Source organism: Balaenoptera musculus, chromosome 7 (assembly GCF_009873245.2).
Source record: "Balaenoptera musculus isolate JJ_BM4_2016_0621 chromosome 7, mBalMus1.pri.v3, whole genome shotgun sequence".
NCBI classification, from domain to species: domain Eukaryota; kingdom Metazoa; phylum Chordata; class Mammalia; order Artiodactyla; family Balaenopteridae; genus Balaenoptera; species Balaenoptera musculus.
The window spans coordinates 109,934,983-109,961,068 of NC_045791.1; the positions used below are offsets into that span (position 1 = coordinate 109,934,983).

General features: G+C 43.3%; 1 protein-coding gene across 10 annotated transcripts in view; it reads right to left on the minus strand.

Annotated features, from left to right (window-relative positions):
* Window positions 1-16,377: 16,377 nt before the first annotated feature.
* Window positions 16,378-26,086, minus strand: part of COL6A3 (collagen type VI alpha 3 chain) — a 93,446-nt gene continuing 83,737 nt past the window's right edge. For 8 of the 10 annotated variants that reach the window (XM_036858492.1, XM_036858489.1, XM_036858491.1 and 5 more), the window contains 2 exons: window positions 17,921-18,085; window positions 16,383-17,174 (listed from right to left, as the gene is read on the minus strand). In XM_036858492.1, the coding sequence (XP_036714387.1) occupies window positions 17,134-17,174; window positions 17,921-18,085 (206 nt within the window). In that variant the 3' untranslated portion in view covers window positions 16,383-17,133. Of the gene's footprint in view, window positions 17,175-17,920; window positions 18,086-20,024; window positions 20,036-26,086 lie in introns of those variants that run through there. The other 2 variants (XM_036858485.1, XM_036858488.1) reach the window with 2 other exon arrangements.

Genomic DNA, 26,086 nt, shown 5'->3' on the forward strand with positions numbered 1-26,086 from the left:
AGCGTATTAAACCTGTAAATCTGAATGCCCGTAAGATGGACCTTCCCCCCTCCATACCCCAAGCCCTAGCAGTCCCTCCCCTGGCCTTGCTCACCTATGAAACCTGCCAGGCCTTGAAGGTACGTGTGTCCATGAGGCCACCCACCCCACATACTGAAGGAGTTGCAAACAGATATGGGGGCTGGGACTGAGGGTAGGTCTCTGATGCATCACGGTGGCTGCTTTGGCTGCTTTGAAAGGACACCTTTCCTCCGCACTGTCCCATTCTGTCCACTTTGAAGGGTGGGGACCCCAGGGCCCAGAAGCCTAGGAAGGCGTGAGCCTCACTGTCACTGCGATTACAGGAGGGCGTGGCCTGAGAGCCCCATGCTGGTGAAGCTCTTCTCTGAAAAGCAAAAATTAATTTGGGGTGGGGTTGGAGTAGCAACTTCTGCCAAACAAGGGAATCACAGAGCCCCAGCGAGACCCAGCAGCTGTTCCTATATTTTCACAGCAGCTGAGAATGGCTGTCGCAGCGAAGCCTGCTTCACCCCGCCTGCTATTTTTAGCCCTCTCTCTGCCATGCTGGCGAGGCCGTGCTGCCACATGGCAGGGAATGGGATCCATGTGTGCAGACTGGACCACTTCCAGCGGCCGAGTGTTCCCTTAAAAGGCATGAGAATGTCAAATCCGACGGCTACAGGGGCAGGAGCGCGGACTCCAAGCGGACGGTGAATTTCCATCCTAGAGAGCTCTTTGGGGACCAGCAAACTAACAAGAGCCTGCGTGCGAGTGTCCTTTCAGCGAAGACGGCTTTTCATTTTGAAACTGAAATAAGGATGAGGATTTGAGCAGATATATGTTGCATTCTGGTCGTCCAAGGAAAGACTATCCCTGTGTGATTCATTTGTGGCAGGAACTTGAGAGCCGCTCATATAAATTCCCTTCAGACACTTACTTTACAAATCAAAGCTGTTGGGCCATTTGGATGCTAAACAGACCCAGTCTCAGCTCAAGACTTTCCCAGGGCAATCCCACAGAAGGAAACAGTTTTCTGAATATATTCTATTATAGAATAAAATGAATAGAGTAAAGTAGAAGATAATAGAACAGAATTAGAATATATTCTAATTTAGGACCTTTATTCTGAATAGTATAAAGCGTGCATAAGTTTTTGTTTCTGGAAATGGTTAATACTTATTTTTATTATCCTGAAATTGTGTCTTATCATGAGTAGCATAAATTCCCTTGATGAGGTGGGAAATCTAACAAACTATTTATTGTATATAAATAAGGGCCAAACACTCTAACACCGAATCCCTCTTTTGCCCCACTGAAGTAGAGAAAAACAAAGATGGAGAAATGTTTGAAGTCTTTTTTCACCTACTGTTTTCCAAGCATTACCATGGGTCACAAGCATTAGGTCTGGCGCAGGGATGAGTTAAGGCCACCAAAAAAATTCAGAAGGTGGGGAATTAGGCGTGGGCTGGAGTGTCGGGCACGGACCACTGACATCCACGTTGAGAGATGCAGTGAAGCAGCTGCCTTGCTGATACAGTTAAGTTGACAGTCATGACTTTTCCTGGACCACAGTGAGGGAACCACAATAGACAGGAAATGTCAGTGAGCGCCATTAGTTCAAGTGCTTCCTTTAACGAAAACTATATAGCTTTGTTTCTGCTGTTCTATTTTGCTTTGGAAAATATCAAGAGTGAATTTAGAAGAATAAAGCTTACAGCATTGGGTGAAGTACACACGGTTTGTTAAATGGCACATCGCTATGTCGTGGACGCACACACACAAACCTATGCACGCACAGCAATGAATACACTCAGCCCCCATCCCCCTGACCAGAGGCCCACTGACCTTCACGTCCTGGGCCTAAGGGAGGTGGGCTTGTTTGTCTGGGAGTAATGTCAGTCATCTTGCAAATGATTGGCTCAAGGAAGGCCACCTCAGCCAATTCTAAACATTGGAATTCGGGGGGGCGGGGGCGTCTACTGGGGAGCTGCTGGGAAACACGCTGTCACTCCCGAGAGAGCCACAGAAAGAGATGGTCTTCCTTTTCCATTAAATATTGCCGCATCCAAGGGAGGACCATCTCATTACCAACCTGAGGGTGGAGCCCACACTGCAAATAACACAGAGAGATGAAGAGAACCTGGTCTTTGATGACATCATTCAACCATCTAATTGACCGACCCTACAGCCCATGCTCTGGATTTCCTGTGAGGTGGGGATAAAAAATATCTTTATAGGCAAAGCTAATATGATATGGGGATACTGTTCCTGGCTGCTGAGGCCACCTAATACACGTGTCAACATCTGCACGAATCTTCTCGAGATTTCCCCTGCCTTCATTTCAGTAGCACTCAACACAGCTGAACATGCTTATTTTCTTGAAATAGTTTCTTTTCATACTTTCCAAGATACCATTCTCTCCTGGTTCTCTTCTATTTGCTGCAGATGTTCCTTCTCAGACTCTGCCTGGGCCCATCTCCTCTGCTCACCGTCTAACTGTCAGTGTGCTGAGAGGTCTATTCTAACCTCCTTTCCCTTCTCTACCTATGCTCGCAAACTGGGTTATCTCCTTTGGACCCGTGGCTTAGAATATCATATGCTCTCCCAAAGTGCCAGCTCTATACCCTTAGTCCCAGTCACTGCTCTGAACTTCAACTGCCTTCTTGACATTTTGACTCAAAAGTTCAACTGGCATCCCAAATTACGATGCACGTAAGGGAATTCTTGATTTTTACCACCCGTTTCTAAAAAGAAGCAAATGGCACACCAAAAACACCATTTCTCCCTCATTTGCCCTCATCACAGTAAAAGGCATCTCATCAACCATTTAACTCCCTTTCCTTCCCTGTGTGTCTAATTTGTAAGTAAGTCTTATTGACTCTGCTCCCAAAATAAGTCCAAACCCACCCTCTCTTCTCCATGTCCTCTGTCTTCTCCAACCAGGACTGCAATTCCGAACCACCCCTCCCCGGTGTGCTCCAGCCCCACTAGCCATCTTGCTCATTCTCCAACATGCCAGACTCAACGTGTCAGACTCAGAAGACCCAGCTCTACTCCCAACCCAGAATCCTCCTCCCTCAGGTCTCCCTGTGCCTGGCTCCCTCTTGCCTTTGGGGTTTTAACTTATAAATCAACTCTTCAGGGGGCGGAGTCCAGAGGGCGTACTAGGAGGATGTGGAATTCACGTCTCCTCGCAACTAAGGCACGTACCAGGCACCAGTGGGGGACCACGGACACCTAAGGGGACGGGACGAACCCCCAGCGACCAGCTTGTGAGATCTTGGTTCCCAGGCTGGAAGTCGGGCCCAAGCTCCTGTGGTGGGAGCTCTGAGTCTAAACCACTGGACTAACAGAGAACCTCAGACCTCAGAGAATATCAATCGGAATGAGGCATCCCAGAGGTCCTCATCTCAGCACCAAGACCCAGCTCTATCCAACTGCCTGCAAACTCCAGTGATGGACATCTCAGGCCAAACAACGAGTGACACAGGAATATAACACCACCCATCAAAAAAAGCATGAACCAACAAAAAAATATATTACAGACGAAGGAGCAAGGTAAAAATCTACAAGACCAAATAAATGAAGATGAAATAGGCAACCTGCCTGAAAAAGACTTCAGAGTAATGATAGTAAAGATGATCCAAAATCTCAGAAACAGAATGGAGAAAATACAAGAAACATTTAACAAGGATCTAGAAGAACTAAAGAGCAAACAAACAGTGATGAACAACACAATTACTGAAATTAAAAATACTCTAGAAGGAATCAATAACAGAATAACTGAGGCAGAAGAATGGATAAGAGAGCTGGAAGATAAAATGGTGGATATAACTGCCAGGGAGCAGAATAAAGAAAAAAGAATGAAAAGAATTGAGGACAGTCTCAGAGACCTCTGGGACAATATTAAATGCACCAACATTCGAATTATAGGGGTCCCAGAAGAAGAAGAGAAAAAGAAAGGGTCTGAGAAAATATTTGAAGAGATTATAGTCGAAAACCTCCCTAACATGGGAAAGGAAATAGTCAAGTCCAGGAAGCACGGAGAGTATCATACAGGATAAATCCAAAGAGAAACATGCCGAGACACATATTAATCAAACTATCAAAAATTAAATACAAAGAAAAAATATTAAAAGTAGCAAGGGAAAAGCAACAAATAACATACAAGGGAATCCCCATAAGGTTAACAGCTGATTTTTCAGCAGAAACTCTGCAAGCTAGAAGGGAGTGGCAGGACATATTTAAAGTGATGCAAGGGAAGAAACTACAACCAAGATTACTCCACCCAGCAAGGATCCCATTCAGATTTGATGGAGATTACAACCTTTACAGATAAGCAAAAGTTAAGAGAATTCAGCACCACCAAACCAGCTTTACAACAAATGCTAAAGGAACTTCTCTGGCAGGAAACACAAGAGAAGGAAAAGACCTACAATAACAAACACAAAACAATTAAGAAAATGGTAATACGAACATACATATTGATAATTACCTTAAGTGTAAATGGATTAAATGCTCCAACCAAAAGACATAGACTGGCTGAATGGACACAAAAACAAGACCCGTACATATGCTGTCTACAAGAGACCCACTTCAGACCTAGGGACACATACAGATTGAAAGTGAGGGGATGGAAAAAGATATTCCATGCAAATGTAAATCAAAAGAAAGCTTCAGCAGCAATTCTCATATCAGACAAAATAGACTTTCAAATAAAGACTATTACAAGAGACAAAGAAGGACACTACATAGTGATCAAGGGATCAATCCAAGAAGAAGATATAACAATTGTAAATATTTATGCACCCAACATAGGAGCACCTCCATACATAAGGCAAATGCTAACAGCCATAAAATGGGAAATAAACAGTAACACAATAATAGTAGGGGACTTTAACACCCCACTTTCACCAATGGACAGATCATCCAAAATGAAAATAAATATGTAAACACAAGCCTTAAATGACACATTAAACAAGATGGACTTATGATATTTAGAGAACATTCCATCCAAAAACAACAGAATACATTTTCTTCTCAAGTGCTCATGGAACATTCTCCAGGACAGACCATATCTTGGGTCACAAATCAAACCTTGGTAAATTTAAGACAATTGAAATCATATCAAGTATCTTTTCCAACCACAACACTCTGAGACTAGATATCAATTACAGGAAAAAAACTGTAAAAAATACAAACACATGGAGGCTACACAATACACTACTAAATAACCAAGAGATCACTGAAGAAATCAAAGAGGAAATCAAAAAATACCTAGGAACAAATGACAATGAAATCACAATGACCCAAAACCTATGGGATGCAGCAAAAGCAGTTCTAAGAAGGAAGTTTATAGCAATACAATCCTACCTCAAGAAACAAGAAAAATCTCAAATAAACAACCTAACCTTACACCTAAAGAAATTAGAGAAAGAAGAACAAAAGAACCCGAAAGTCAGCAGAAGGAAAGAAATCATAAACATCAGAGCAGAAATAAATGAAAAAGAAATGAAGGAAGCAATAGCAAACATCAATAAAACTAAAAGCTTGTTCTTTGAGAAGGTAAACAAAATTGATAAACCATTAGCCAGACTCATCAAGAAAAAAAGGGAGAAGATTCAAATCAATAGAATTGAAATTCATTTCTAATAGAAATGAAAAAGGAGAAGTAACAACTGACACAGCAGAAATACAAAGGATCATGAGAGATTACTACAAGCAACTAAATGCCAATAAGATGGACAACCTGGAAGAAATGGACAAATTCTTAGAAAAGCACAACGTTCTGAGACTGAACCAGGAAGAAATAGAAAATATAAACAGACCAATCACAAGCACTGAAATTGAAACTGTGATTTAAAATCTTCCAACAAACAAAAACCCAGGACCAGATGGCTTCACAGGCAAATTCTATCAAACATTTAGAGAAGAGCTAACACCTATCCTTCTCAAACTCTTCCAAAATATAGCAGAGGGAGGAACACACCCAAACTCATTCTACGAAGCCACCATCACCCTGATACCAGACAAAGATGTCTCAAAAAAAGTAAACTACTGGCCAATATCACTGATGAACATAGATGAAAACTTGTCAACAAAATACTAACAAACAGAATCCAACAGCACATTAAAAGCATCGTACACCGTGATCAAGTGGGGTTTATCCCAGGAATACAAGAATTCTTCAATATATGCAAATCAATCAATGTGATAAACCATATTAACAAACTGAAGGAGAAAAACCATATGATCATCTCAATAGATGCAGAAAAAGATTTCAACAAAATTCAACACCCATTTATGACAAAAACCCTCCAGAAAGTAGGCATAGAGGGAACTTACCTCAGCATAATAAAGGCCTTATATGACAAACCCACAGCCAACATTTTTCTCAGTGGTGAAAAACTGAAACCATTTCCTCTACAATCAGGAACGAGACAAGGTTGTCCACTCTCACCACTATTATTCAACATAGTTTTGGAAGTTTTAGCCACAGCAATCAGAGAAGAAAAAGAAATAAAAGGAATCCAAATTGGAAAAGAAGAAATAAAGCTGTCACTGTTTGCAGATGATATGATACTATACATAGAGAATCCTAAAGATGCTACCAGAAAATGACTAGAACTAATCAATGAATTTGGTAAAGTAGCAGGATACAAAATTAATGCACAGAAATCTCTCGCATTCCTATACACTAATGATGAAAAATCTGAAAGAGAAATTAAGGAAACAGTCCCATTTACCACTGCAACAAAAAGAATAAAATACCTAGGAATAAACCTACCTAAGGAGAAAAAAGACCTGTATGCAGAAAACTATAAGACACTGATGAAACAAATTAAAGACGATACAAACAGATGGAGAGATATACCATGTTCTTGGATTGGAAGAATCAGCATTGTGAAAATGACTATACTACCCAAAGCAATCTACAGATTCAATGCAATCCCTATCAAACTACCAGTGGCATTTTTCACAGAACTAGAACAAAAAATTTCACAATTTGTATGGAAACACAAAAGATCCTGAATAGCCAAAGCAATCTTGAGAAAGAAAAATGGAGCTGGAGGAATCAGGCTCCCTGACTTCAGACTATACTACAAAGCTACAGTAATCAAGACAGTATGGTATGGTATGGTACTGGCACAAAAACAGAAATATAGATCAATGGAACAGGATAGAAAGCCCAGAGATAAACCCACACACATATGGTCACCTTATCTTTGATAAAGGAGGCAAGAACATACAATGGAGAAAAGACAACCTCTTCAATAAGTGGTGCTGGGAAAACTGGACAGCTACATGTAAAAGAATGAAATTAGAACACTCCCTAACACCATACCCAAACATAAACTCAAAATGGATTAAAGACCTAAATGTAAGACCAGACACTATCAAACTCTTAGAGGAAAACATAGGCAGAACACCCTTTGACATAAATCACAGCAAGATCCTTTTTGACCCAGCTCCTAGAGAAATGGAAATAAAAACAAAAATAAACAAATGGGACCTAATGAAACTTAAAAGCTTTTGCACAGCAAAGGAAACCATAAACAAGGTGAAAAGACAACCCTCAGAATGGGAGAAAATATTTGTAAATGAAGTAACTGACAAAGGGTTAATCTCCAAAATGTATAAGCACCTCATGCAGCTCAATATCAAAAAAACAAACAATCGAATCCAAAAATGGGCAGAAGACCTAAATAGACATTTCTCCAAAGAAGATATACAGATTGCCAACAAACACATGAAAGGATGCTCAGCATCACTAATCATTAGAGAAATGCAAATCAAAACTACAATGAGATAACACCTCACACTGGTCAGAATGGCCATCATCAAAAAATCTACAAACAATAAATCCTGGAGAGGGTGTGGAGAAAAGGGAACCCTCTTGCACTCTTGGTGGGAATTTAAATTGATACAGCCACTATGGAGAACAGTATGAAGGTTCCTTAAAAAACTAAAAATAGAACTACCACACTGCCCAGCAATCCCACTACTGGGCATACACCTTGAGAAAACCTTAATTCAAAAAGAGTCATGTACCACAGTGTTCACTGCAGTACTATTTACAACAGCCAGGACATGGAAGCAACCTAAGTGTCCATCAACAGATGAATGGATAAAGAAGATGTGGCGCATATATACAATGGAATATTACTCAGCCATAAAAAGAAGCGAAACTGAGTTATTTGTAGTGAGGTGGATGGACCTAGAGTCTGTCATACAGAGTGAAGTAAGTCAGAAAGAGAAAAATAAATACCGTATGCTAACACATATATATGGAATCTAAAAACAACCAAAAAAATGGTTTTGAAGAACCTAGGGGCAGGAGAGGAATAAAGACACACATGTAGAGAATGGTCTTGAGGACACGGGGAGGGGGAAGGGTAAGCTGGGACGAAGTGAGAGAGTGGCACGGACTTATATACACTGCCAAAAGTAACATAGATAGCTAGTGGGAAGCAGCCGCATAGTACAGGGAGATCAGCTGTGTGCTTTGTGACCACCTAGAGGGGTGGGATAGGGAGGGTGGGAGGGAGACGCAAGAGGGAGGAGATATGGGGATATATGTATATGTATAGCTGATTCACTTTGTTATAAAGCAGAAATTAACACACCATTGTAAAGCAATTATACTCCAATAAAGATGTTTAAAAAATAACTTGTTTGAACTAATAACTAAATAAATAAATAGACTTTTTTTTTCCCTCGAATATATAGAGGCTCCACCCGTTTTTTCGTATTGTCTCACTATTTCTTTGTCTAACCTCTCCTGGAAAATTTGTGCAGATACTGGAACTTCGGCATTCCTCTTGAATTCAAACATGCTTGGCTGGTTCTCTCTGCAGCTCCCCGAATCCCTTCCACTAGATGACTTTTTGTACCAGTAGCCTGAAGGTTTTCATAGACACCTCTGATTTAAGGCAGGAAAATTCTATGTACTTTCCAGGTTGAGTCTTACTTGGAAACTGTCACCCTTATGCACAGAGACCCTTCCTTCTTTGTTTCCCATTACCCTCTACCAGGTGTCCTTGGGCTGGAACAACTGGATTTTTAAACACTCCTTCTTCAGTGTTTCACCCTTGGGCAATTTTATGCCCGCCACGTGAGTCGCAGAATCAGGAATAGTGTGAAAAGGGATCTCTGAACTGGTTCATGCTGGGCCTCAGGACCTCTGGAGGACTGTCCAGCTCTGAAGTCCTGACTCCAAACAAACAGGAAGACCCCCTGGGAATCCGATGGCACTAAGAATAGCACTTCAGCACCAGGGAGAGACAGGAGGCACACGCAGCATCAAGGGTCAGAACCCTGAACTAAAATCGGAGAAGGAGCAGACCCCTGGGCAGCCCCTGGACCGGGGCCTAGCAGCTCAGCACCATCAGCAGACCCCAATTTCTCCGGAAGCCACACCCAGAAGGCTGGACTCCGAGAACCTGACCAACAGCCAGGTCCAGCTGGAAATCTGACAACTAGGGAAATCTGGCAGCGAAATCTGAACCATTCCCTAAAAATGAATCACCGTGGGGGAGAAATATCAAACTGATCTTGAGGGTTCAGGATATTGGCTTCCTATAGAAAGACTGGTGCCCATTCACACTCCTTATGATTTTTTTTTAATTATGTAGAAAGTTGTAAAGGGGGGGGGGGGGGGGGGGGAGGAGTAGAAAGCACTTATATTCACAAATCCAGCAAAGCTGATGAAAGGATCGAAATGTGCTAATAGTACAGTCCAAACAGATGTCTCAATGACCTGGCCTCGGAGAACCAGGCACAAGCCCAGAATGGCTAGCTTTTCTAAGTCCTCCCCTGAGCAGCTCCGGATAATGAAAAAGAGATGGGAAAACTGTCGTTAAAGGAAAAGGAAAGGAGAGAGGGACTTTCTGCCCGCTGAGAGTTTCAGAAGGTCTTAGAAAGGGACTGGGTAGGGCGTGTTTTGTGCTGCAAGAAGATACGGAGCTTGAGATTAGATCCAACTTCCAGGGGAAACAGCCCCTGGGGAACGACAGTGAGGGTCCCACAGGAACCAGTACACATTTGGGAGCTCAGGGAGAGCTTCTGGGTCATGGTGACTTTCTCAGATACAGCCTCCATTAGGTCGTAACTGGGTGAACTGGACCACTCTGACCCTCTGTTTCATCATCTAAAGGACTAATATAGTGACCGCTACCAGACAGCACTGCCTGAGATAATGTGGGTGAAGCAGCTAGTACAGTGCCTGACACACAACTGCTACTGGGTAGAGGTAAATTGTGTTAAGATTCCACCATCTTCTAGAACAGCCCAAAACCTCAGTGCATTACCCCAGGGGAAGTTTAGTTCTTGCTCACAAAATTCAAAACAGGTGTTCTTTTCTGGCAAGCTACTTCCATGCACACAGCCAGGCTGGAAGCTGTCCAAGGTTGCCCCATAAAGCACCGGGTGGACCCTCGGGTCAGGGGCATGCCACAGCGCAGGCAAAGATGTGGAGACAGTGGCACCGTCTGACAAAGAACAGGTCTCAGAAAGAGGTCCACAGCTGTCTCAGGTCAGGAGTGCACTCAGACCATGCTTTGCTGAACACAAAGTCAGGACAGATGACCTAACATCTGTTTGGTTCTAGTTCCTTTGTGGAAATAATGTGTAAAAAACTGTACACAGACGTTACATCAATTCTTGCACATTTTAGACCAAAAGGTACCCAGAGTCCACACTTCATTTCCTCTGCTGTTGCTCTGGTCTTGGTCACCATCGCCTGAATTTCTTCCATGGCCTCACCACCGATGTCACCACCCCATCACTGGTGTCACCGCCTCATTGCTCTGAGGTCTTGTCCACACAGAGCAGCTAGTGGATCCTGTAGAGTTCAAGGACGTTCCTGTCGGTCCCTTGATGGAGCTGCTGAACGATGGCTCCATGTCACTGAGTAAAAGCCGGTAGATCGACCCGGGCCACCAATGGCCCCTGGGTCCCTGCTCTCACTTGACAGAACCCAGCCCATGGCCTTCTTCTCCATCTGATGAACACTCTTTGCTGTAGGGGTCCCATCTGCCCCGAGCTCTCTCCTCAGTTTCCCTCTTGGCTCCTCCCTCACCATCTTCAGGTGTTTTTCAAACACTCCTTCTCAGCGAGGCCCACGGTGATCGCGCTACTGAAACGTGGTGGCTGGCCCAGCACAGCACTGCCTGTCCCCTGCCCCGCCTTCCCTGCCCCGCCTTCCCTGCCCCGCCTCCCCTGCCCCGCCTCCCCTACCCCACCTCCTCTACCCCACCTTCCCTGCCCCAGAGCCTCGCCGCCTCCTGCAAAAGCACGTCCACCATTTGCTGCTTCTTCACGGTCCTTACATTCTCTCTGTCTCCCACCAGCAGAATGTAAGCCCCTCGGGGGCAGGGATCCTGTATGGTTTGTTCAAGACTTTATCCTAAAAGCCCAGAGGAACACATATAATGTGTTCAGGTGTCAAATGAATTAGTGTAACCAATTGTGTCCATTGAACAAGGCAGAATTATGTGGAAATGGGATCTTAGTGTGAGATGCAAAATCAGCCTGATTTTCCAGGGGTGGAATGAACCCATTAATGACTCCTCCACTCTATTTTATAACTAACATTGGGGTAAAATGCAACTTCAAGATTAGGGTCTAGACACTGGCAAGGGAAAGTGCTGTAGCTGGGTAGGGGACATGTCTGGTGGCCAAATGGGGTTTCTAGGACCACAGCCCTCCCTCCAGTGGTGTTTGATTCTGCACATCTGAGCATCCCTGGGTGTGGATGTAAGCTGTGACCACAGGTGACATGTGTGCCTCAAGCTCTCCTAAAGTCCACGTTTTCTCTTCCTGGGGACCAGCACATGCTAACTGCACAAGGGCAGGGTAAGAAACCAAGGGAATTGGAAAGGCGGCTGCGGTTATTTTTCTCCTCAGCTCTCCCCACGTCTTCATGCTTTATAGATGCTTTTGTGTTGTCTGGTTCCCCCAGTAGGTCAGTTCCAGCAGAAATGCATTTCCGGAGCCTAGACCTGGATCTAGCACATGACACATGTTCAGTAAACACTTGTGGAACAAAGGAAGGAAGGAAGGAAGGATGAGTGGTTAAGTGCATCCACATGACACAGATTATAAAACAATTAAAATTTATGAATAGTGCAATTCGTATATAAAAATATCTTCAAGTTGAAAATAACTGTTTGATAAGGGTAACACACGGGTTTATTTTAGAAAACAAATTTAAGTGTAGGAACATTTAAAGAACGTTTAAATCACCACGCCAGAAACAACCACTGCTTAAATTTTGTTGTATTTGCTTTTGTTATTTTCCTTCACAAAAGGGAAATATGTGTGTGTGCATGTGCACCTATATATGAAACTATCATATTAAATATACAGATTTGTATCTTTTTAACATCATATCATATATATCAACTGATTAATGGCATCGACCATTTACCAGCATTATGATGTATTTTTTAATTAAATTTTATTGGAGTATAATTGCTTTACAATTTTGTGTTAGTTTCTACTGTACAACAAAGTGAATCAGCTATCTGTATACATATATCCTCTTTTTTAGTTTTCCTTCCCATTTAGGTCACCACAGAGCACTGAGCAGAGTTCCCTGTGCTGTACAGTAGGTTCTCATTAGTTACCTATTTTATAGTAGTGTACTATATTTATATAGTAGTGTATATATATCAATCACATTAGTGGCTATGTTTTTCTTTTGTTGGTGAAGCAGGATATATGTAAGCATCCTTTTCTTGCTGGCCATTCTGATGATCTCGAATTCATTTTTGTCATTGCAAATAAAGCCATATCCTTAAACATAAATTTTTGTGCATCTCCGATTGTTTCCTTAGGATACATTTACTGGGAGAAAAGTCATGATAACTTTAAATGCTGTTCATTTGCGCACACTGCTGGATGGGGTTATGGGAATGATGACCATCATGGGTGTGGTGAGGGTTCTGTGCGTGTATTCATTTGTCAAAACTCATCAAGCAGCACACAGAAGTGGATGCATTTTATTGTACGTAAAGTTTAAATGTGATGGGGTGAACCGACCCCACGTGAACGGTGCAGGAAGCAAGATGCCCACCATTCCGCCCTCTCTCGGGCTTTGGTTTTCCAAGTCGAAGTGCCCCCACCGAGGGGAAGACCTGAAAACTGCTGCAAGGATGGAGGGAATCTTAAGCAGCAGGGGGAAGGAAGAGGAGGGGAAACTTGAGGTCGCTGTTGGGGGAGAGGAACTTTGGGGCTGAGACAGCTTGTTAAAGGGTGTGTGTATGAAGTCAAACCATGGACATGTGATGAGTCTTCTCCCCCATCCCCTCGAGGAGCCTTCAGTCACTAACGTGTGGTGAGGCAGACTCACACACACTAGTGGGGTGCCTTGGGGTGCCAAGGCTCACTTCTAGGAAATTGAGGGGCAGGAGGAAAAGCAGTGTTCAGCCTGCACTAGAGATCTGGGGTTCAGAGCTCTCCACTCATCAAGTTCCTACACGAGGCTGGTGGTGGGTGCCTGGTGGGTCCTGTTTTCCCAGAGTTGATGGCCAAGGGCCCCAGCTTAGAGCACAGTAACCAGTCACTAATGAGGTAGAACAGGGCCAAGGGAGAGGTTGCCGGGGCCTTTCGAGAGCAACGAAGTGCTTATGAAGAGACCACGCTCTTCCCTCACCCCCTGGTGGGAGTGGGGAGGAAGGGATTCACTCCCTGCGGCGTCAGGAAGGGGCGTCCACTGGACCCTGTCCCTGAAGACAAAGAAACACTCAAGAGTTGGAGATGATGGTCTGAATCATTCCTTCCCACCACCACCAAGTCAGGGGCTGGAGACCAGCTCTCAACTGACCATGTTCCTGACTCCTGAACCCGCAGGACCCCTGACCCCTGGTTGAGTGGAAAGAGGGATGTGACAGTTGATGTGGCAAGGTCATGAGTGTTTCCTATGGATTAAGTGACCCGAGAAGGTGGCTGGACTTGAGCCAACTGGCTTACACTGCTCTCCAAGAGGATGCTCTCCTGCGCAAAGACACCAGCCCCGAGGCTCTACGAGGAGGACGACTCCCAGTAGGGGGCTGTGAGGGGAGGAAGAGGTGCACAGAACTGCCAGGCTCGGGCCCCCCAGGTTCCGCCAGAGGACCGACATACACCCCGAGAGAGTCAGCATGGGACCCTGCCACAGAAAGGAGTCAAGGAGAGAACAGAAGCCAACAGAAAGTCAGCTCCAAGTTCACCTCTGGAGCCTGGGAAGGAGCTCCAGCCCAGAACTCCACAGGCTTGGGGAGTAAAAAGGAAGGTGGGAGGGAACAAGCCATGGGCTTCTCCACTCTAATCATCCAGTACCTGCGCTGGTCTACAGGGAAAAGGCTCTGCACAGCATCTGGGATTTAAATTTTGAAATGAATAGGACCCAGCCTGAAGATCCAGTAGTGATGGTTCAATAACCAATGCCGACGAGGAAGTGACAACATTCAGTTGAAATCTCTTAACTACAGCTGCTACCTTGCTGTTAACAGTGGATCAACAGATCAGAGTTGGGAACTGGTATTGGAAACCCTAAGACTGTGTTATGGGTTGAATTGTGCCCCTCCCCCCCAAAAGATATGCTGAAGTCTTAACCCCCAGGACCTCAGGATGTGACCTTATTTGGAAATAGGGTCGTTGCAGATATAGTTAGATAAGATGAGGTTATACCAGAGCAGGGTGGGTCCCTAATCCAGTTTGACTGGTGTCCTTATAAGAAGATGACCATGTGAAGACAGAGGCAGAGATTGGAATCACTTGCCTACAAGTCAAGGAGTCACAAGAAAGTAGGAAGAAGCAAGGAAGGATTGCCCTACGGGTTTCCAAGGCAGCATGGCACTGCCAACACCTTGATTTTGGACTTCCAGCCTCCTGAGCTGTGAGAGAATAAATTTCTATTGTTTTAAGCCACCTGGATTGTGGCGCTTGGTTATGGCAGCCCCAGGACAAATGCACACAGACTGTCCCATACACTACACCAGTGAAGCTGCCTTTCCTAATCCCCCTGCAAATGTTTCTCTGCTCCAATGGGATGGGATGCACTTGGCTTGACTACCCACAGCCTGAGGGGAGGCACGCAGGCCTGTTTCTGTGGAAGGGGGCTGTTCCTGTGGGGCTGGAGAGAAAAATCTCTAAGAAAGTCACAGAAGGCACATTTCCCGCCCAGGCTGAGTACCTGTTTGAAAGGACTTCATGACCATCACGGGGCTCTTGGTAGTTCCATTGGCTTGGCCTCATGCTAAAAAGGGGGCCTTTCAAAGGTGGGGAGGCAGTCAGCATGACCTAGAGGGCAGACGTGGTCCAGGAGCCCCCTGACTGTGAGAGCTTCTCAGGAGTCCTCAAAGCCATGCAATCTACCCCGGGCTGCCCTGATATTCAACCAGTCTCTCCATCCCTACAAGGTGCCAGTAAGCTCAAATCCCCAACGCCTTGGATTGTGAAATGCTGAGTCTTCCCCCAGATTCCTGCAGATTCCAGCAGAGGGGTCCTCTGCCCACAGCATCTTCCTTCCATCTCTGCCTTTGGCTACATTCTCTGACACACCAACTCAGGGACAAAGCTCAGTTCTTCCTCCAATTGCTATGCAGATGTGCTTGCTTTGAGCGCATTTGTGAATTTAGAAATTGCACCCAAAGATCTGGGTGGAAATCACAAGGAGTGGTCTCTGTGACTACCCAGACTCTCCCCACCCATCATCTCCATGGCTCTACACACCCTCTCCCTCTGATCAATAGATTGACTGACAGATCCTTCCCCATCTTACATAAAACAGTTCTGTCCACGCCCAAGGTCCCTAGAGCTCGGCCAGAAGCACTTGTCAGAGTAGATGTGTTTTATCAAACAAATTCAGTTTCCTTCCCAAGTGGAATTCAGGTACCACCTAAATATGTATTTATTTGTTTCTTGTGTTATTTCTGAAGACAGGAGCAAAAGGGTCTTTAAAGAAAAAAGAAACTTTATGCTTCATCTTTGAGACTCCAGAAAGGGGACTGGGGAGTCCTGGGCCAATGACATCCCACCTCTCAGCCACTGTAGGCAAGAGCAAAGGGAACCCCAAGGAAACAATTATCTTAAAGAGGCAGGGAAGGAGGCCACATCTCTGGGACACAGCTAGAAGTTAAAGGAGAGCATGAAAGCCAGCCTGGTTCTTAAGACTAGGAAGACTCCAGAGGCCCTAAGCAAGGAACGTGACCCACCCAGCCATGGAGAGCTGGATCCACCGGGTTTCCCACTGTCGATAGAGCGCCCTTGCCCCTTCACTGGAAATCAAAGGGTGGTACCCAAGACTGTGGGCCTGAACGGACTCCAATTCCCCTGTCCTGGGGTGATTCTGACAACAGTTGCTAGGGAAACGACACAGCCAAGAACACCAAACCCACAACACTTTCAATATACTTTATTAAAAAGTTTCTTTGTATAAATTTCCTAAAAATTTTAAAATTAAAATTAACCCCCCCCAAAAAAAACAACACAGACACAACATTAGAGGAATGCCAAAAAAATCTTCTCTATTGTGACTTTCTTTTCATTCTTTAATTAAGGCATTGGTCCCACAACAGTGCACAAAGATTACGGGATTTTGCTTCCTTCTAACTAGATTGTTTGTTAGAAGCTCTAGAAAAAGGAAATTAGCTCAAAATCTAATCCAGGAAATTGGGGGGGAAATGGAAAAGTTAGACTCTTGTTTTTTCTCCATACATAGGCTTTCCATCTAAAGTCATGCTTAATTAAGAGGGGAAAAAAATGAACCAAGCAGAAGTATATAGAGTAGCTGTGAAATCGGGGGTTATTTTCTAGATCTTACACTTGCCTGTAACAGGCATAACATGAAACTCCAGAGGGAATTTGAATTTATAGGAATGTTCACATAAACACCAGCAGTGGATAACTATTACACAACGTTCAAAGTATACGATGTAATTGCCCCGAGACAAAGAGGGTTGACTCCACAGACACATTTAGCACCATATTGATAGGTCATGCAGCAGACGTTTCCTCCCAAGTTCGAGTGTAAATCAAAGCATGAAATGGTACAGTGCAAGGGAATCTATACCCAGAGCTTCTACAAAGATGACTGGCGATGGCTGACTCCTTCTTCTTCAAGAGGTATGTGTCACTGGTCGGCCACGCTTAGGTCCCAATCGCAGCAATGACTCCGGGCTTGATAAACACTGGGAGGCGGGTGAGGGTGGAAAGGAAGAGGAGGGGGAAAGTCACATTACTGACCCAAAAGGACACTGTATTTCTCATGAAAATACCCATGGCCTCTGGCTTCCATCACCAATCTCACTTTTCAGTTCACTTCCTTCAATGGCTCCCCTGGAGCTTCTTGGCCTGGGGTTTGGGGCTCTCTGTGCCATCTGAGCCCTTTCTCTCCCCTGGCATCACCTGCCTGGCCTTTAAGCAAACCCAGGGCTCCCATTCCGCACTGGCCCCAGACTCTCTGTATAGCTGCTCTGATTTTATTACCAATCACGTTGCCCAGCATAATGGAGTTATCGCATGGCCTGGCGGTCAACATTATTATTTAGAGGAAGCAAGATTATTTAAAGATGAATAGACTATATAGCAGTTATTATTAATTGTTCATTATATTATTTTCCTAATAACCATGTCTGTTACAATATTTTATGAATAACAGAAACTTAGTAATATTTCTGAAGGGTGAGGAGTGGTCCACCATATGTTTCTTCATTGGCAAAAATACAAGTATACAAGTATGTTTTTAGGAAACCATAATAACTCAGAAAATTAACCCCACGTGTTTTATTTGTACACCTTCCTCATCTGAAAATCCAATTTATCTTCTTTTTCAAATCTATCATCATCATTATCATTCAAATATCTTTAAAAGGTGAATTATTGGCCTGGATCCCTTACCTGCAAAAACCACCAACACAAAAGAAGAATCACTTACCAGGAGGGCAAACCTTTTCACATTCATCCTGCGAATCAAATCTGTTTTCATTTCCACCACAACCTCCGTACCAGAATCTGGCGCAGCTTTCAGTAACGGAATCATAGTACCATTTTAATATAAAGTCCCTGCAAGTTCCTTCTTCTTTTGGCAACTTACATATATCTTGAAGAACAAGATGGGGAAAGAGGGTTAATGAGAACGTGCAAGTTACTGTGCTCCCAGCGTGAGGGGCTGAAGGTCTCATCACAGTGCTGTCAGAGAGAGAAAACAGAAGAGTTTCCAGGAGGAAAACTTCCTTTACCTCCACAAGCTTCAGTTTCCTTACTGTCAAATGGACATAATAATCACCTACAGATCTGAGAGCAATAAATACAATCTTATCAATGAAAGGACTTCATAAACTACATTTGGAATCCCAAATGTTGGCAATTATTATTGGATGATTTCAGATTAAATGAACTGTGTTTTCCCCTTTCCAATCACTGGGTCACTTAGTCTCCAGTTCTTTCAATGCTCAACCCCCAGAGAAGAAACCTAATTTTAAAACCTTGGAGTTTTCTACTCCTTGGCAAAATAGCAATTAAGTTCTGTTAGAATGTCATTCAAAAACAAGACTCTCCATTTCACTACAAGCCAGGTAGATTAAAAACAAAAGTCAAAGTGCAAAAAGAAAATCCTTTATGAATATGTGTGTAGGGACTTCCCTGGAGGCACAGTGGTCAAGAATCCACCTGCCAATGCAGGGGACACGGGTTCAAGCCCTGGTCTGGGAAGATCCCACATGCCGCGGAGCAACTAAGCCCGTGCGCCACAACTACTGAGCCTGCGCTCTAGAGCCCGCGAGCCACAACTACTGAGCCCACGTGCCACAACTACTGAAGCCCGAGTGCCTAGAGCCCACGCACCACAGCGAAGAGTAGCCCCCGCTTGTCACAACTAGAGAAAGCCCGCACACAGCAACGAAGACCCAATGCAGCCAAAAATAAATAAATAAATAATTTTTTTTAAATGTGTGTATATGCACACATGTGTTGTGTCTGTGTGTGTGTAGCTACTACCTTTGTGGCCAGTCAAATATAACAAGCCAAAAGAAATGCTAACACTGATGCAAAATTCACAGAAGCAAAAATGTCACATAGCAAAGCTATTTTGAAGACAGAGAAGCATTATTTTTCCAGTTAAGGAAGTTTATGTTTTAAATGCATGCTTCTGATGCAGCCCAGCTGCAGAGTAAAAACTACGTTCTCCACCACGCCTGTAAAGAAAGAAAAGTTTACAGTTCACACACAGTAAAACTTCTGTTTACAGTGTTTTCTGGCAAACTTTAGATCTGGCTGGAAAAGAGAAACATTAATATCAACTGTTATCTGAAAGTTTGAAAAAACGTAAAACAAACCCCTGGAGTGGACAGTGTTACATGTCTACATGCGTAACTAACACCCGTGAATCACCGGCCCTCCCCACACAGGGCTGACATTTCCTGGGGCCTTTCCCCCAGCTCCATGGATGGCAGGGGTGGTAGGCATCTTCAGGGATGGTTGGTACCAAGAAGTAAAAGGAAAATCTAGGTCTTCAGGTCTAAAACCAAAGCTCAGGTCAACCATAATGGACCAGACTTCCAGGCACAGGATTGAGGCTCAGAATTGGTCTAAGACGCTACCTGGTGGCTCTGGGGAGGCTGTCACCCCCACCTCCAGGAGGAAGGTGACCCCACACCTACAGCATCTCCGAGTTGCAGACAGTTTCAGAGGCCCAGAAGGCCAGCAGTGCTACCAAGAGCTTTTGAAGACCCAAATGAGGCCAGGATAAAATGATGACAACTTACAAAAACAACTTTCTTCCTCTCAGATGTGCCAACGCTAGAGGAGAAGGCCTGGTTTGAAGGAATGAGGGGACTGAGCAAGGCAAGATCATTCAAGCACCAACACACATCCCGTGTTTACCGGTGGGTCCCCTGTTAGCACGGGAACTTGGCCAAATGGTCGCCTCATCCCCTCCCCTTTCTTCCCCAGAGCATCCCACAGTGGCCCAGGTTGCTTCCACTTTGTTCCAAGTGCACCCAGTCCTGGCCATCTGTGTTTAGCGCTTTGGGTCCTACTCCCCTGTGCTCTTCTGAAGCAACAGAAGTCTCCCCAGACCCAAGGGCACCCAGCCTGGAGGCAGCCCAGCAGCAGGACACTGCTCCCTGACCAACTGGCTTTTCCAACTTCCCTTGACTTTCACCTTCAACCTCCGGCACCAAACTACGGCTCTTGCATTCTACCTCCTTTATTCCAGCAGGAGTCACTGCCAAGACCTTTAAGGTTTACTAATGCAATATAAGGACGCTACTACTCTGGACACGTAAATTCTTGGAGAACCAAGAGAAATATGTTAATGTGGGCCTCAACTTTATGCAAAGACAAAAGCCTGGGGTTCTCCTTTTTTTTAAATTTAATTTAATTTATTTATTTATTTACGGCTGTATTGGGTCTTCGTTTCTGTGCAAGGGCTTTCTCCAGTTGCGGCGAGCAGGGGCCACTCTTCATCGCGGTGCACGGGCCTCTCACTATTGCGGCCTCTCTTGTTGCGGAGCACAGGCTCCAGACGCGCAGGCTCAGTAGTTGTGGCTCACGGGCCCAGTTGCTCCGTGGCATGTGGGATCCTCCCAGACCAGGGCTCGAACCCGCGTCGCCTGCATTGGCAGGCAGACTCTCAACCACTGCGCCACCAGGGAAGCCCCTCCATTTTTAAAGCATCAAAATGGGAGGTTTTATGTTCTTAAGAAGAGAAAGTTTTAAACTCCCATCATTTGATTTCTGAGACCCATGCAGGCTGGGCTCACCCAAGCTATGTCTACATATGCCAAAACAACGGTTTCAAAGTCTACAAAATTAAAATGTCCTATAGTCCAAGGAAGGATGGTTGGATCTCATTGAGTTTTTCCCTAGAACAAGTCTTTGGACATGACAGCTATTTATGTTTCCCTCCAGAAAGAGTTTTCCCCTCGGGGCCCAGCCCTGGGGGAGCCTGGGGTCCTTGATCCAAGAGAAGTGTCTGGCTACACATTCATTGATTTTCTCCTCCTCATACTGAGAACCCAACCAGAGCCTAAGAGACCATGGGGAGTGAAAATTATCACCAACCTTTCCTGGTTCACTTTTGCCTAGAATAACAATGTAAATAAGTTTCATTTTATTTATTTTTTATTTTTTTATTTTTTTAATAAGTTTCAGTTTAGGGCTTCCCTGGTGGCGCAGTGGTTAAGAACCTGCCTGCCAACGCAGGGGACACTGGTTCGAGCCCTGGTCCAGGGAGATCCCATATGCCGTGGAGCAACTAAGCCGGTGCGCCACAACTACTGAAGCCCACGTTCCTAGAGCCAGTGCTCCAAAACAACAGAAGCCACTGCAATGAGAAGCCTGCACACTGCAACAAAGAGTAGCCCCCACTCGCCGCAACTAGAGAAAGCCCGCGCGCAACAACGAAGACCCAACGCAGCCAAAAATAAATAAATAAATTTATAAAAAATAATAATAATAATGTTTCATTTTAAAAGAGACACTTGAAAGGCTGCCTGATTCAGATCCCCATCTGGTGAAACTTCCTGGTGAAATAGTCAACGGTTACTGGTCTTCAGTGAGCTTCCAAATATGAGAGGAAACTGATGTAAGCGTGATGTCTGGAAAAGCCCCCTCCAAGGAATCCCATGTTCACAGAAACCACAGGAGCCAACCTACATCCTGGAACAACAGCCATGGGGTGGAAGGCACCCAAAGAAACACAGCCTACTTTTGTAATAAAGACGTGTGTGTGTGCACATGTAATATTCATGGGAAAAAAACAGGAAAGATATGCATTGGATCATTAATGGTGGTCATAAATGGCCATCAATACTTTGATTATGGGAATCATATTTTTCTTACATTTTTCTGTATGTTCTGAATTCTTCACAATGAATATCTATTATTTTATTACTAGAAAAAGTGTTTGAAACCAAAAACGTGTTGAATTGGAAAATCTTGCCTTTTTTATCAGTTGAGATTTGTATAGTGTCTAAAAGCAGCATATTTTTTTTTAGTTCTGTGATTCTAAAATTATCATTCATTATTTATTTCTTTAAACTTCTTTTTTTAATTGGGGTATAGTAGTTTTACAATGTTGTGTTAGTTTCTACTGTACAGCGAAGTGAAGTAGAGTTCCCTGTGCTATGTAGTAGTTTCTCATTGTTATCTATTTTACACATATTAGTTAGTGTATATATGCCAATCCCAATCTCCCAGTTCATCCCACCCACCCCCTTTCCCCCCTTGGTGTCCATACGTTTATTCTCTATGTCTGTGTCTCTATTTCAAAGCAGCATTTTTAAAGGCATCAATTTGACATTTTCCAAACCAGCAAGTTATCAATATTTAAGTTCTTTCTTAAGCAAAATCGTGGGAGCTGAGAGGAGGGGAAAGGGTTTAGGCTGCAGTTGTGAATATGTGTAAATATGTTCCTCATTAGTTTAATGGTTTCAAAATAAGAAGAAGGTTTAATTGCCTTAGGATCAGACATTGTTGACATGATATAAAGTGCTTCCAAACCTCTGAAGCAGATACAATTGTCAGGAATGAATAAAACTTTCCTGTGTCTACATTTTGCATGTGGATTGGCTCAAAAGGTACCAAAGAAACTTTTTTTGTACTTTTAACTTTATTTTAAATGTAGCTGTAGTTGCATTTTAAATGTAGTTTCAGGTCTTGACCAATAGAGTTTTATTTCATAAGATTTTTATACTTCACAATAAAAAAATACCAAATGCCCTTGGAGACCCGTCATAACCCAAACATGGTAGCCGACTTAGCTACATTCTCATGCAGCAATAAACACACAGCCTTGAAGATGGCTATGTCTCTTCAAAGTAGAGAAAATATTTGTAGCCATTTAATGTACCTCAACTTGTGGGGTTAAGTTAGTTCTTTAAATTATTATCAACATAAAGTCATATATTTGCCCCATCACATCATTTTGTGGCAGCCAATGCTGTATATTCATGGCGGAACACAGCCAAGCAAATATTGGATTTCATCAAATCTAAGATATCTTAATTTTATAATGTACTATTGTTTTATAATCCACTAAGTAAGAGAAAATGCTGCCAGTAAGCCATGACATGTCATCAACTTCAAGTCACATTTCAATTTCAGAGGTACTACAATGGGGAAAATTGTACATCTTAGAATCGATAAAGTAAGTAAAACATTGGTGAACTTATTTCCTTCCGAGCTGTGTAACTGACCCAGGAATGCCTGATCAGACAAAATATGGTCATTTCTACAGATTGCTAATTTCTAGGGTAAGTAAAAAAGAATGTTACATGTTGTGTTAGTTATTTTTATTCTCTTCTGCACTGAAACATTTCTTCACACATGGGTGGGCCAATAATTTAGGATTCATTCTCTAATATTGTAAAAAGTAAATTTTCTGAGTTAGATTTTTTTTTTTTTTTTTTGCTGTTTAGAAACTTCAGAGTCTTAGCTTTACTAATCATATGCATGTAAAATATTCATTCAAGTCTTCTTTGGCCAAAAATGAGAAGGAGGACGAGAGAAATGGTAACAAAAACCTAAAACCAACATTAGCAACAACACAGCATCCTCAAAACTAGCAGTCACAAAACATACTGCAAAAATGCCTAGCACAGTCAATGCTTTTTTAAGACTGTGATAAGCACTGAAAGATTTGTTTAATTGCTGCTAACTGCCATTTTCAGGCAGCAAATGTATCTCAGAAAAGTGGGTGTGATTCCCTTAGGTGCTGAGGAAAGCAAAAAGTGGGGTGGGATTTTTCTTTTTGCAGGGCTTGTTTTGTTGAGGAAAATACAAGTATTAACCATTTAAAATGGAATCATGTAGTATTTCAAAGTCTGGAATCCTGAATGGTTAGTAATGATGCTATTGGTTTGCTGTTGTAATCAACCTTCATCTCAAGCTGAGGCCTTACTGCCACACCTCACACTCCGTGTGACACAGGGCCAGGCCTCAGCTGGGGGACAAAGAATCCCCTCACTAGGCTATCCTCCCATTACATGCCTGTGTCAAATTTCTGGTAAAGAAGTACCTATTAAATGTGAATTTCAAAAGGGGCAAATATTAACATATGAAAACTCAAATATTAGTACTGCTCAATCTTCTCCCCCCTCATTGGATGCCATGAACCAAAGACCTTTTCATTTCACAGGACTTTTGCCCACAAATTCCTGCATAGATTCAAACACTGGTCACCATGTTTCCTAAACCCCAAGTGGTAAACTATGACAAAATTCAGTTCCTAAAGACAGAATCAAAACCCAGTAAATCTTTTATTCATAGAGGTAAAAAAGCAAAGAGAAGTGTCTAGGGAATTCCCTGGCGGTCCAGTGGTTAGGACTCGGCGCTTTCACTGCTGTGGGTCCAGGTTCAATCCCTGGTTGGGGAACTAAGATCCCGCAAGCCGCGTGCCGAGGCCAAAAAACAAAAATAGTATCTAGCATTTAAAACTAAGAAAGGAACACATCTCTGTAAGCACAAACCGTGTTTGTGCTTACAGAGATGAACTGTAATGAACTGGTGCTGGAATTAAACTACATTCACGTCCACATATAAAAGCTAGTTTTAAAACTTATTTTTGCCTGAATTGTCTAGAAAATACATCTTTGGAGAAATAATGCATATTGTGGCAATTGATATTTAGATGTGAAATATACATGAAACTACTGAGGAATAATATCGTTAGTATATTTTTTTAAGTTTCATATAAACAATGATTTGTTGTTACTCCTTTTTCTATCTGCAAAAATATGACTATATTAAAATGTTTCACCCCCTGGAAAAAATTTCTAAGATGCCTTGATTATATGGGGGAGGGGTTGGGAGGGAGGAGGGGAAACAAGCTTCCATCTCCTAATTCTGTTTACCCATTTTCAATTTATACATTTTAAAGTAAATATCCAATTAATTTCATTCAAGAAGAGCTTTCAAAATGGTGTGTGTGTACACCTACATATGCTCATTTAGCAAATGTTTATTAAGCGACTTATCTAGGCAAAGTGCTGGGTTTTTCTTTTTTTCAAAGCGCTGTTTTGTTACTTGAAGGCTAGAGATGAATTATGCAGAAACTTGTTCTTAAGAAGAGCAAGTAAGGGACTTCCCTGGTGGTCCAGTGGCTAAGAATCCACCTTCCACAGGTTTGATCCCTGGTCGGGGAACTAAGATCCCACGTGCCGCCACAATTACTGAGCCCACACGCCTCAACTAGAGAGAAGCCCACGTGCCACAACTAAGACCCGACGCAGCCAAAAATAAAAATTAATTAATTAATTAAATAAACAAAAATTTTAAAAAAAAGAAGAGTAAGTAATTTATATTTTCAGGCTGACTTGAATCACTAGGGGGGAAATACACACACGTGTGTGCGCACACACACGTGAAAGGGTGAAAGAACATTCAAGTCCTGGGTTTGAGGGCTCTGTACTGATCAGAAGGAAGGAGAAAGGTTTTGGACTCATTTGTATCTAACTACCACCCATCGCCTTGAAGGACACAAAAGCCCCAGTCTCAAAATCTCTTTTCTGTCTGTCACATGAAGAGAGGAGACCTAAGTGTTGAAGGTCTAGATTGAAAACACCTTCGTACGTCTGAATCTGTGACTTAGTCTTAAAAAACAAGACAGCCCAGCCAGATTCTTGTTTAAAGATTGTGTTGTTTATATTAACTCAACACTGTTTATATATTCTTATCCCCTCTGGACCATACATAAGAGAACCAAAAACATCCCCAAATCTCACTGTGTAATTTATTCCTAATCACTTTCTCTCAGTGAAGCACTGAATTTGCTAGAAGTTTTACTTTTCCCACACTCTGTGAGGGGTGAAGTTACCAACAAGTGGCAAATAATATGCACAGATTTCAGGGACTTCGAAGTCAGAATGTCATCTGTCCTGACCCATATCTTTGGTGGACCTAGTAGGTCCATTGTGGCTTCTCTGAGCTCAAGCATCATGTTGGGAGGTGACTCAGGAAGGTAGCTGGGGTGTGCTAGGGCCTGCAGGGAACCCCCAGTGCAGGGGACAAAGGCTTATCCATTGCCCCTTGATTATGAGCAGAAATCAAAGGAGTTGAGAAAACTCTAATTAGAAAAGATACATGCACCCATGTTCATAGC